The sequence below is a fragment of the Hypomesus nipponensis genome, chromosome 9 (genome assembly GCF_054491055.1).
Source record: "Hypomesus nipponensis isolate SF chromosome 9, ASM5449105v1, whole genome shotgun sequence".
NCBI lineage: Eukaryota > Metazoa > Chordata > Actinopteri > Osmeriformes > Osmeridae > Hypomesus > Hypomesus nipponensis.
This window is the reverse complement of record NC_140369.1, coordinates 15,411,064-15,423,135: the sequence shown is the minus strand read 5'-3', so window position 1 is coordinate 15,423,135 and position 12,072 is coordinate 15,411,064. Positions and strand designations below refer to the sequence as shown.

Sequence of the window (12,072 nt, the reverse complement as noted above, 5' to 3'; positions counted from 1 at the left end):
CATCTTCATTCTGACTTTAGTCTGAGGCAACTCGATTTCTCCAGACGCCATTTTGGGGCCCGTAAGAATTAAATTGTGGTTCAAGGGCGACGCAGGTCCAGAGCCAAGATGTCTTTCATTGCATTGAATCAGGAACCAATAATATGCGTGTGGACACTTTCAGCCCAATCATACTCATCCTGAAGGCGGAATATCCGCATGTAGGAGGAGCTGTTTTGGGTGTTGTGGATCTGTGTAAAATCTGTGGGAGTGAGCTGAGCTTGTATTCTATTTTCCAATTAGCTGAATATTGCTGTTTGTATCGATACGATTTGAAACAGAAGTAGACATGCCTGGAATAGATAAACTACCAATAGAAGAAACATTGGAAGACAGTCCGCAGGTAATAAATTGCATTGTAACCTGCCATCTAGCGTTAGCTCTCTTTGTACTGCTGCATAGCTAGCCAGCTTGCTAACGCGACACCAAGACAGCTGTCAAATGCTTAAAGGCATAGCTTTTGAGCATCATATAAGTCACACTGTCAATAACAGCACCTTTGCATCATTACTGACTTGGTTCGCATCAGCTATTGAAAGTATGTACCAATATGAAAATAATATTTCTAGTGTGAGACAACCGTTTACAGCGCACCCTTTTGTTGATGTACACATAAATTAGCTCTGTGAGCGTCCCATTCGACCAATGAGCGTCCCTTACTGCTAGCTACTTCCTTAGCTATCTAGCCATTAGGTGCGTTCGACATGGACTGTGGCTGCATGAAACGACCGGCGAGAGTAGCCGCTTGCAGTCGAGGAGGAGTAGAAAACGGCTCTGTGAAGTCGGACATTCCAGCTTCTCGCCGGCTGCAGCGCTGCATGAAGTCAGTCCATGTCGAACGCACCTATTGTATCCAAAAAAATTATGTTGTCATGTCCGAGTTTGGCTTTGAATTTGCAAAAGCATTAATGGTAGTTTAGTTCAAGCTGTGTCGTTATGATCCATTTGGTTTTTCACAACAGTATTATGTTTGATGCAGTCTCCTCTTCAGATTTGATATCATGATAGTACTTTAGAATAGAAAATAATATGGATCTTCAGATTTATAAAGTTTCTCCAAATTTCAGCAAAAATCTAAATAAATCTCAATCAGGCTGTTTTTGGATAGTATTTATCCTGACAGCTGGATCAAAAGTGTGTGTTCATTTAGTCAATGCGTTCACCCCGTATGTCTGTTGGTAGACCCGCTCATTGCTGGGTGTCTTTGAGGAGGATGCAGCTGCAATATCCAGCTACTCCCAGCAGCTGTTCCAGGCCATGCAGAGGATCTACGATGCTCAGGTGAGAGGATCCCTCTGAATGACTTCATACTTTAAGTTCCTTTTCCTGGAACGCGCACACGCATCCAAAGGAAAGACCCTCACCAATCAAAATGTTGGTAAACCACTTCCGTCAGTTTCGGAACATAATGTCCCACAGAATCTCACCCTAAAGTGTGTGATAGCCATCGCTCATGTATGTCACAGCCACTTCCTGGTGCAACTGACACATCCTTCTGTTTCAGAATGAACTGAGTGCTGCCACTCATCTGACTTCCAAGCTCCTGAAGGAGTATGAGAAGCAGGTACGACAGCAGCTCCAGCCCGGGCCCCTGGTGGATATTCATATCTCCGTTCTTGAGAATCCAGTACCCTATGTGATTCATTAGAGCCAAGCGAAACATAAAACCACACTGGCAACAATACTTTCTTTTTAATGGAGTTGAATGGCAGCACACAAAGCATGACCCGTCAAGGCTTTATGTATGCTTCCGTCCACGCAAGGAATGTCCTTTACCAAATGTATATCCATGGCATCCAAGATATAATTGAAAATGAAATTAACCTTTGCCCCTGTGTTTGTAGCGTTTCCCCCTAGCGAGTGATGACGAGGTTATGAGCTCAACACTGCAGCAGTTTGCCAAAGTCATAGACGAGGTGAGAAAGAACACAGCTTGACTGCCCTGAAACTCCTCCACCCCCTGTAGCACTCATGTGTGAAAGCCTGTCACGCCTCTCACCTCTCGGTTATGATGCCGTCATGCACACTGTATGGTGCTCTGACCTGTACTGTGTCATTCACTTTATTATACTCTGTACTGTATTATTTTTTTGCACGATTGTGTGTTAGGCACTTATGTTTGTGAGTAACAGGTGGAGTATTGGTGTTATAACACCTCTCTCTCTCTCTCTCTCTCTCTCTCTCTCTCTCTCTCTCTCTCTCTCTCTCTCTCTTCTCTCTCTCTCTCTCTCTCTCTCTCTCTCTCTCTCTCTCTCTCTCTCTCTCTCTCTCTCTCTCTCTCTCTCTCTCTCTCTCTCTCTCTCTCTCTCTCTCTCTCTCTCTCTCTCTCTCTCTCTCTCTCTCTCTCTCTCTCTCTCTCTCTCTCTCTCTCTCTCTCTCTCTCTCTCTCTCTCTCTCTCTCTCTCTCTCTCTCTCTCTCTCTCTCTCTCTCTCTCTCTCTCTCTCTCTCTCTCTCTCTCTCTCTCTCTCTTCTTTCCCTCGGTCGCCCCAGCTCAGCTCCTGCCATGCAGTCCTCTCCACGCAGCTGGCAGACGCCATGATGTTTCCCATCACCCAGTTTAAGGAGCGCGATCTGAAAGGTAAGAGGCTGTCATTGTCATCACTCTAGTGGATCAAAGAATGTGTTCTCTTTCCAGCAGTAACTACGAATTACATCCCTGCAGAGATACTGACCCTGAAGGAAGTGTTCCAGATATCCAGTGACGGTACGTGACATATTATATTGTTTTTTCCAGAAGGTTCCATCCTTGCATGGAGAAGGGGTTGCCTGTATTTGTAATGAACACGCTGCATTGTGAAAGGAGAAGCGCTTTCCAACAGCATTTCTCCACCGTTAATATTCCCTCCTTTTTCTTTGTTTGATCTCAGATCACGACACGGCCATCACTCGATACAGCCGTCTGTCTAAGAAGAGAGACAACGAGAAGGTAACTCAATTCCAAAACCTCTAACCTCCTGTCCTCAGCTGACCTCTGTGACTCTGGAAGATAACTACAGTCAGAACTAAAAATGACAAAAAACAACAGTCTTCCAGAGAACTACAGGAAGGGATAGCAGAAGACTGTCAGTGTATTGTTCTCCAAGGGAGACCAGTGCTTAAAACACCCGTAAATAAACAAAGACACCCCACCACAGGTGAGGAGCGAAGTGATGGAGGACGTCTACACCTCCAGGAAGAAGCAGCACCAGACCATGATGCACTACTTCACGGCCCTCAACACCCTCCAGTACAAGAAGAAGATTGCTCTGCTGGAGCCCCTGCTGGGGTACATGCAGGCCCAGGTAGGAGTCCCTCCCACCGGCCTCCCTGCTCAGCCGCCACAAAGTGTCTGAACCCACAGCCCCTTTGGTTTCTCTCTCTCTCTCTCTTTCTCTCTCAGATCAGCTTCTTCAAGCTGGGCTCAGAGAACCTGACTCAGCAGTGGGAGGACTTTCTGGCCACCATAGGAACCAGCGTTCAGAAGTAAGAGCACCTACGCACCGACATCAGACAGAACGTTTCTCTCTGTGACCACAACTAGGAGCATTGTCTCTCTGTGGCAGTGTATCTGGTGCCGTGCTCTTTGAGCTCAGGAACTAGGCTATTTGGGAATGCAAACACAACAGTTATTGTGGTGTGTGTAGATTGTTAATGTGTGTGTGTGTGTGTTTAGCGTCCGTAGAGAGATGGACGGAGAGGTGGATGTGATGCAGCAGACCATCCTGGATATGGAACAGTCCAGCGATCTGCTCTACATGCCTGACCCTGACCCCAACCACGTCCCCATCAACCGCAATCTCACCCGCAAGGCCGGCTATCTCAACACCCGCAAGTGAGACGCCACACAGTATCTGCCGCCATGGACATGCTTTCCCTTGTCATAAGGTTTTATTTAGAACTATAAATAACAGTTCAAATCCTCTCAGTTCAGTTGAGCTGTGGTTTTGGCCACTGTTCAGTTCTGTTTTGTATTTGGTTCTGTTGTGTTCTGTTTGGTTTCTATGCCGTTCCTGCTTCGAAATTCTGATCTCTGTCCGTTTTCTGAATGGTGTTGTCCTGGCTCTCCTGTCCCAGTAAAACCGGCCTGGTGTCCTCGACCTGGGACCGGCAGTACTTCTTCACCCAGGGAGGGAACCTCATGAGCCAGTCTCGGGGAGCCGTGGCCGGAGGGCTGGTCATGGACATTGACAACTGCTCCGTCATGGCCGTGGACTGTGAGGATCGCCGCTTCTGCTTCCAGATCACCTCCTTCGACGGCAAGAAGTAAATCCGTTTTTTTAAATCCAATTTCTTTTTCTTTTTAACGCATTGTCATACGAGTTCACAGAAATACATCGATGAGGAACTGTTAGGCTCAGTGACCTCACGTGTTGTCCATCTTCCTTCTCCAAGAGTGGCCATCTTGCAGGCCGACAGCAGAAAGGACTGTGAGGAGGTAAGGACCACCGTAGCTCTTCTGAACCTGGTGCCTTCACAGGGCTGACTAAAGTATGTTGATGAAAACGTCTGTTTGCTTTTCCAGTGGATAACCACGATCAACAATATATCCAAGAGGATCTACCTGAGTGAGAACCCTGAGGTCAGTGTCGGGCTTGCCTAGCCCCCCTAACAGGAGGGGCATGCTGTTGTTATGGTTATGAACACAATCCAATATGGAGCGACTCTGTTGACATCATTACTCATTGCTGGCAATCATGACTAGCATCTATTCATACATACTCCCTCCTTTCAGACCCACGATGGGAAATTCCTAATGACTGTGTTGTATGTCTGCTATGGGGTCAATCTCCTGGTGACTCATGTATCTCCTCTGATAAGGGCCTGCTTCAAGTACTGTTTATCTGTTGGCAGGAAATCGCTGCAAGAGTCAACCAATCAGCTCTGGAGGCTGTGACGCCGTCGCCCTCTTTTCAGCAGAGACACGAGAGCATGCGACCAAGCACGTAGGTCTCTCCTCCTCCTCCTCTCCTCCTCTCCTCTCCTCTGCCTCCCCTCCTCATCTCCTCTCCTTCTTTATCTACACATATCTACACACAATAGTCACCTGCTGTGTGTCCCTTCTGTTATTGGTCGTCTTTTACATTTCGCATTGCACCTTTATCGAAGCCAGTCTAAAGCAACTTACAGTAAGTTAGGATACCAACACGCACAGAACCTACCCGACATACAGTGGCTAGCCCTCCCTTGTCTTTTAAAGCCAAGCCGTCTCTTTTTACTGTCCCACAACACCGCTCTCCCTCGCCGCCCCACAGAAAGGGGCGAGCAGCTCGGACCAGCAGCGTGAGTTCGGCAGGGTCCGAGTCCCCCGCCCTCTCCTCCCTCTCCCTGGACTCCCTGGTGGCTCCGGACACGCCCATCCAGTTTGACATCATCTCCCCCGTCAGCGAGGAGTACGCAGGCCAGGCCAAGAGCGCCGGGCAGGGCGGCAGGTTCGTGTCTGGAAACGCACACCGTCGCCAAACACGCTGTTGCCGTGGGCCATCCTGGTCTCGCTCACTGGCTGTTTGATGAAATGTTTTCAATGTCTCCCTCCTTGGATTTGTTGAAAGAAGGACCAACCCGTTTGGGGAATCTGGAGACACACCCTCTGAGGACAGTGAAGGTGTGTGTCGCGTCTCCGTGATACACACACACACCCACACGTGCACTGTGACCTTGTACTTGCTTGACTTTGTGCCCGCCTGTCTGAGTGGCGCACTCGTGTTTGTCTCATGCCTCCCCCCTCCTCCTCCAGACTCCATCCTGCACCAGCTGTTCATCGTCCGTTTCCTGGGCTCCATGGAGGTGAAGGAGACGGAGCGTGCTGACGTCATCTACGAGACCATGAGGCAGATCCTGGCAGCCAGGGCCATCCACAACATCTTCAGGATGACCGAGTCTCACCTGCTGGTCACCTGCGACTGCCTCAAGTGAGAACCCTCACTTGAGGGCGTGCGTGTGTGGGGAATGGTTTTGTGTGTGTGTGTGTGTGTGTGTGTGTGTGTGGGGGGGGGGGGATAGGTTTGTGTGGGTGCTTGGTTGTTTGTTTGGTTCTCTTGTTGTGTGTGTGTTTGTGTGTGTGTGGGTGTGTGTGTGAAAGCAAGGCATGCTGGATTAGGTCAGTGTGTGTCATTTGTCTAAGCGCTGCTGTGTTTCTGTCCTCTGGTTATCAGGCTCATCGATCCTCAGACCCAGGTGACGAGGCTCAGGGTAGGTGGACGGCCATCTCAGCACGCACACAGTACCGCCACCACATTGTTAGCTGTGTGGTTACTTCACAGTAGTCAAGTTCAGACACACACCTGCTTCTTAACAACGCTCCACTTTTCTCTTTACCTCTCCCCCCCCTCTAGTTCCCTCTGTCCAGCGTGGTTCTGTGTGCGACCCACCAGGAGAACAAGCGTCTGTTTGGCTTTGTGCTCCAGACGCCGGGAGGCCGGGTGGACGGCAGGCCCGTCACCGTCTGCTACATCTTCGAGTCCAACAACGATGGCGAGAAGGTGGGCCAAGCAGCAACTGAACCCGAGGTTGTCATCTGTGTCATCCTGTCCATGTCTTTGAGCTATCTACAACCGCTACGTGTCCCCCCCGCCAAAAAAGAAATCCTTCAGTGGGTCGTTCGACCCCTTTTTGTTGCTGCTGTGTGTAACGGAGGAGGTTGGGATGTTAGGACCTGCCATTTGTCTTGAGGCCGTATGGCAGCTGGTCTGGAGGGTGCCCTGCGGAGTTTGAAGTGTGACCGCTCTGTGGGTTAGGGTGACAGTGACAGCTCTGTGGGTTAGGGTGACAGTGACAGCTCTGTGGGTTAGGGTGACAGTGACAGCTCTGTGGGTTAGGGTGACAGTGACAGCTCTGTGGGTACAGTGACAGTGACAGCTCTGTGGGTTAGGGTGACAGTGACAGCTCTGTGGGTACAGTGACAGTGACAGCTCTGTGGGTACAGTGACAGTGACAGCTCTGTGGGTACAGTGACAGTGACAGCTCTGTGGGTTAGGGTGACAGTGACAGCTCTGTGGGTACAGTGACAGTGACAGCTCTGTGGGTTAGGGTGACAGTGACAGCTCTGTGGGTTAGGGTGACAGTGACAGCTCTGTGGGTATGGTGACAGTGACAGCTCTGTGGGTACAGTGACAGTGACAGCTCTGTGGGTTAGGGTGACAGTGACAGCTCTGTGGGTATGGTGACAGTGACAGTTCTGTGGGTTAGGGTGACAGTGACCGCTCTGTGGGTACAGTGACAGTGACAGCTCTGTGGGTTAGGGTGACAGTGACCGCTCTGTGGGTACAGTGACAGTGACAGCTCTGTGGGTTAGGGTGACAGTGACCTTGTTGACGTTTTGTGTTCCAGATCTGTGACAGTGTGGGACTGGCCAAACAGATCGCCTTCCACTCAGAGATGGTGAGAGACACACGACACTTAGTGAAAGTGGCTTTTTCTTACCTTGAAATAAGACACACACACACGCACGCACACTCATCCATTATTCATGGTGAGTGGTGGGGTGCGTGTGTGGTTGACTTGCTTTGGTTGATGCCTGCTGTGTGGGCTTGTGTGTGTGTGTGTGTGAGAAAGGATCGTAAAGCTGAGGAGAAGAAGAAGGAACATGACAAGGCCAAGGAGAAACAGCAGGAAGAGCTGAGCAAACAGAAGCAGATAGAGAAGGTCACACCACACACACGCACATGCACACACACAATCACACTCAATCTTCTGGTCGGTTCATTATTTTCTCTTGGTGACGCTGTAGAATTTACCAGAATAAACCGACCTCCCACAGGACCTGGAGGAGCAGAGCCGCTTAATAGCTGCCTCCAGTCGCCCCAGCAACCCACCCGCCAATGACGGACAATTCCTGGTTCTTAGCAACAGCCAATCGGAAGACAGTGACGCCGGAGACGAGGGACGAAAGAAGGGAGAGTCCGAGGCTTGACCCAAACAGGAGAGGATGTGATAGGTGGGCCAGCCGCTGACTTTTACAGACCCTGCCTCTTCCGGTCCACCGTTTTGAACCCCAGCGCTTGTTTCCGGAACTAAGCACCTCTGGTGTCTCCCGTAGGAGCAGAAAGCGGAGCAGCTTTATCATGGGTGGGGGAAAGAAGGGGAAAATAAAGTAGATTCCCCCAACAAAAACACAAGGAGAAATGAACACCTGGTGTGGATTCACCCCCCCCCCCCACCCCCATTTACTCAACGTGTAAATCCTGTGTTTTATATCGGCTCCCGTATGTAGAACAGACATAGAATACGCTTTGAAGTTGCTAGTTCTTTTATTTTGTAAATCTGCATCCCATACGTGACTAACTTGCAGTGTATTCGTGAAGAAGTTGCACATGTCAATAACAGATGTATAAAGGACCTTTATTTTTTTGTGTATAGGTTTAACAAGCTACATTTCAACCTCCCAGGTCTAACAGCCTAGCATGTGTGTAGGCTGTGGAGGTGGGGTTCAGAGGGTGGGTGGGGTCAAGGGGTCGCCTACTGGAAGTTATCCAGGTTTATCTAACCCTAATGTGGGACACCAACCTGATAATGGCCACCTACTTCTGTTCATAAAAAAACTAAACAAAGAGTCATCTTTTGTAAATGTCACCTGCCGTTTCAGTCTGCACTCACTGTGAGGTTGGGGGTGTACCTCTGTGTCAAAGGTTTTTCTGGTTTTGCGTTAGGTAATGGTATCGCTTCTTAATTCTGTTCATGTGCAAGCCTATACCATGTTCTTTTGAAGCACAACCTCAATGTTTGGACAGTCTGGAGTGAACTTTGTTCTGGATATAAAAGCTCAAAGGAGAGTTACAGGAGCTTAACTACATCTTTGACTGGCACTTTGAGGCACATAAGAAAAGGCATTACATTATCACAACAACAGACAACTTCAGTCAAGCCATAGTAACATTTGTGGAAATGTTGTAGAAATTATGAAAGAAGCACAAAACAGTAACTCACACTAAGATCATACCATTAATTCTCACAAAACTGATCTGGTTGGTATTTTTTTAATTATGTTTTTACGTGCACTTATTTACTCTGTTACAGAGAGTTCTCTGTGTGAATGCAGTGGGACAAAAGATCAGTTTCTTGATATGTTAGCAGTACAGATCCATTGTTTTTGTGAACTAAAATAATCATACAGCAAACATGTTCCATATGAGAAAGAATACCGCCATATCACCAACATTTTAAATAATTTCCAATAGTTTGGATTTTTGTTTTGTTTTATTAGGCTTACTTTAATGTTTTGGAAACGCTGTTTAGTCAAATGGGTGGCTGTTTGGGGACTGCACTTTATGGATGCAGGTGGAGGGACATGTTTACTGTAAATACATCAGTGATTATTTTTGCAGTGTCCTCTTAAGACGCTTTTTAACAATAAACGATAACTAATTCGAATCTAAATTTGTGGTGATTTTCGTTATTGTTTGGAACAAGCTGCGGGCCGCAGGCGCTCCCTTGCGCGGATTGTCCTGTGTGCCAGACTTGAGGTTCGTGCAGGAGGGATAAATAAACAAGGCTGCTATAAGTTTAAAGCTGTCCATGTCCTTAAGTGACGACTTATCTAGTTCTGAATAGGACTGTCCAGGGGAAACAATACCTCTACACAGGGATTTCCAACGACACGTCAAGCTACCGCTGTGCCCTCAGCGGAAAGCTTTTGTTTCCTCCTGCCATGATTTACTCTCGTATGCATCACAACTAGAGAATGAGGGAATATTCAGTAGGATTAACATAATAGTATTAGAGGATTATTATTAGTTTAAATTTCCAAAGCAAAAATCGAACTAAATAGGATTATTGAATACTTGAATGGCTTCTGATGACTGACTGCACCGAGACAACTGAAAAGGTTCTTCATATCATATTTTTAGGGACCAATAAACCTGGGTTCGATTTTATACTTTAGTAATTTTGAAGAAAAGAAAGTTTGCGTTTTATTTGAGTTGATGGGTTTAAAGGATTAGGTGTACAAAGACACCTTTCTAGGGAGCCGGCTGCACCCTAATTTGAGGATGGCCTATAGGTACCTGACACGCCTTATGTCCCACAGTGAGGGGTCTCCAATTCAAATGCAAAATCGTTTTGGTTTAAGAGTTTAATTAGTGACGTATATATAATCCGACATCGGTCTAAAAGTCGTCACCTGAGCAATTGGCAAACAGAACACACTAACCTTTCTGAGGTGACGGTAAAAGGATGGCGATTCCTGTCGTCCATCAGCTGCGAGTTGACGCCAGGTCAATTTTCAGTATAGACAGCATCCTTGGGTTGGGCTTGGAAAGACAAGACCTGCGAAATGTGTCATTGCGTTTATATAGACCTTGGACAGGTGAGTTTCACTCTAAACCGTGTGTATTTTTTTGTGTGAATATTCCTTTCTACTTAGCTACATAAATAATAAACTACAAACATTTCAGAAATGGATCCAACAAAACAGCATTATATCACAGCCAAACAGTCGGAGGCTGCGCCAGAGGTGAGGATGGCTGAGGATAGGAGCTCCAACTGTAAACAGAACATCTCGGATTCACATAGAAGAAGACTGAACTGGTACGTCGGACGCAGACCCCGCACAGCGTTCACAAGCGCTCAGGTAAGCAGTACTGGTGCGTGAATTTGGCGTAGATTTCCAGATTTATAATCGATTACAATAAAAATACATACTATTATATCGTTATTATACTTTGGAAGCTTTGTTCAGCCTATTTGTCACTACTTGTCAATGTTCTCCTGATGTTTGTGCTTTTTCAGATTGAGATCCTGGAGAGCGTGTTCCTCATAAACTCCTACCCAGGTATCGACGTCAGAGAGGAGCTGGCTCAGAGACTACACCTGGAGGAGGACAGAATACAGGTTTGTCTACCTGGACAAGCACAGTTTAGTTTAAAGCCAATGTAAGATATCAGTTTTATGAGAAGCCCAATCATATTCTACAATGTGGACCATTTTAATGTATCGCCTGTTGTGTTGCTGTATCCAATAGAGACAGTTATGTGATTTGGAATATAATCTGATTCTGACTTTTTGTCCCTCTTACCCACAGATCTGGTTTCAGAACCGCAGAGCCAAGCGGAAACGCTCCGACAGAGAGTCTCAGTTTCTCATGGTGAAGAAAGTAATTTCTGGTCTCAAGACAAAAGAGGAGGAATAATAATGAACACTGTATTTTTCTATTTCTGTCTGTATATCTTTCTCTGTCAGTGCAATATTCTGATCATTTATTTATGTGTCAATGACGAATTGTGTCTTATTAATATCGATTAATAAAATAGATAATATTATTGTTCTGTGGTGTCACATTGGATCAATTTATTGTAATGCATTTTTCTCATTCTGCTTAATAGCATTTACCTCATTAAACATTAGATGGCTTGTGCAGGGACAGGTGAAAGAGCCCTTGAGGTTACAGGTTCTCTTTTCTCCCCCGTTTGAGATCCTGTGGAGGCCGAGTTAAGCTTAACTCAGCCACTGCTTTTGTTGGGACACATACCCAGAGAGGAACCAATTTGTCAGCGTCAGAGCTATGTAATTAAAAGTCGATGGTGTGAGAGACAAAGGAGTATATCAGGGGGAGGTAGCCAGCCCTGCAGGCCACAGGAAAGACGGGTGCTGGGCAGTAGACAAAGAAGACCTGCCCCCTCGCGTGTTTACACGGCCAGTTGTCATTTCCTAGACATGGCTGTGCATACATTTTTTTTTCCATTTTTTTTTTCTCACATGAGTAAACTCACATCACAAACTTCTGTTTTACAATTAGGGATGCACCATGCACCCGCATCCTCCAAGGGTGGTGTTAGGTTTGTATCGATCACAAGGGGGTGCTCATGGCATCTATCTTGAACTCTCCTCCGACCTCTTTTAAGGTCCCTCAAGAGCACTCAGAGAACTTTTCCTCTGTTAAGATATGAGAGAAAATTATTTTTTCTTTTTCTTTCATAATGTTCTCAATTTGTCTTTTTCTCATTCTGTTTCTTGTTGGATATATAATGCCTAACCCCATAATAGGTGTATGGTTCAAACCTATACCGGATTGCAAGAAGTGTTCTCTTTTGCATGACCAAAGGGGAATCTTTCTTTCTCAT

General features: G+C 46.8%; 2 protein-coding genes across 4 annotated transcripts; both read left to right on the top strand.

Moving 5' to 3' along the window:
• Positions 1-90: 90 nt before the first annotated feature.
• appl1 (adaptor protein, phosphotyrosine interaction, PH domain and leucine zipper containing 1) lies at positions 91-9,391 on the top strand. 3 transcript variants are annotated; one of them, XM_084704416.1, is made up of 22 exons: positions 91-382; positions 1,222-1,320; positions 1,544-1,603; positions 1,884-1,955; positions 2,531-2,618; positions 2,703-2,744; positions 2,908-2,966; positions 3,175-3,321; positions 3,420-3,502; positions 3,693-3,851; positions 4,094-4,282; positions 4,412-4,454; positions 4,542-4,598; positions 4,871-4,962; positions 5,272-5,448; positions 5,572-5,621; positions 5,754-5,928; positions 6,172-6,208; positions 6,352-6,498; positions 7,346-7,396; positions 7,571-7,660; positions 7,776-9,391. In XM_084704416.1, exons 1-22 carry the CDS (start codon positions 329-331, stop codon positions 7,926-7,928), a joined length of 2,124 nt encoding a protein of 707 aa, XP_084560542.1. In that variant the 5' UTR covers positions 91-328; the 3' UTR covers positions 7,929-9,391. The 3 variants fall into 3 exon arrangements, with proteins under 3 accessions (XP_084560542.1, XP_084560541.1, XP_084560543.1); XM_084704415.1 differs by having other exon boundaries at positions 5,569-5,621; XM_084704417.1 differs by lacking the exons at positions 91-382; positions 1,222-1,320 and having other exon boundaries at positions 1,585-1,603; positions 2,536-2,618; positions 5,569-5,621.
• Positions 9,392-10,186: 795 nt separating this feature from the next.
• hesx1 (HESX homeobox 1) lies at positions 10,187-11,141 on the top strand. Its single transcript, XM_084705955.1, has 4 exons — positions 10,187-10,319; positions 10,408-10,583; positions 10,742-10,843; positions 11,034-11,141. Exons 1-4 carry the CDS (start codon positions 10,187-10,189, stop codon positions 11,139-11,141), a joined length of 519 nt encoding a protein of 172 aa, XP_084562081.1.
• Positions 11,142-12,072: the final 931 nt, after the last annotated feature.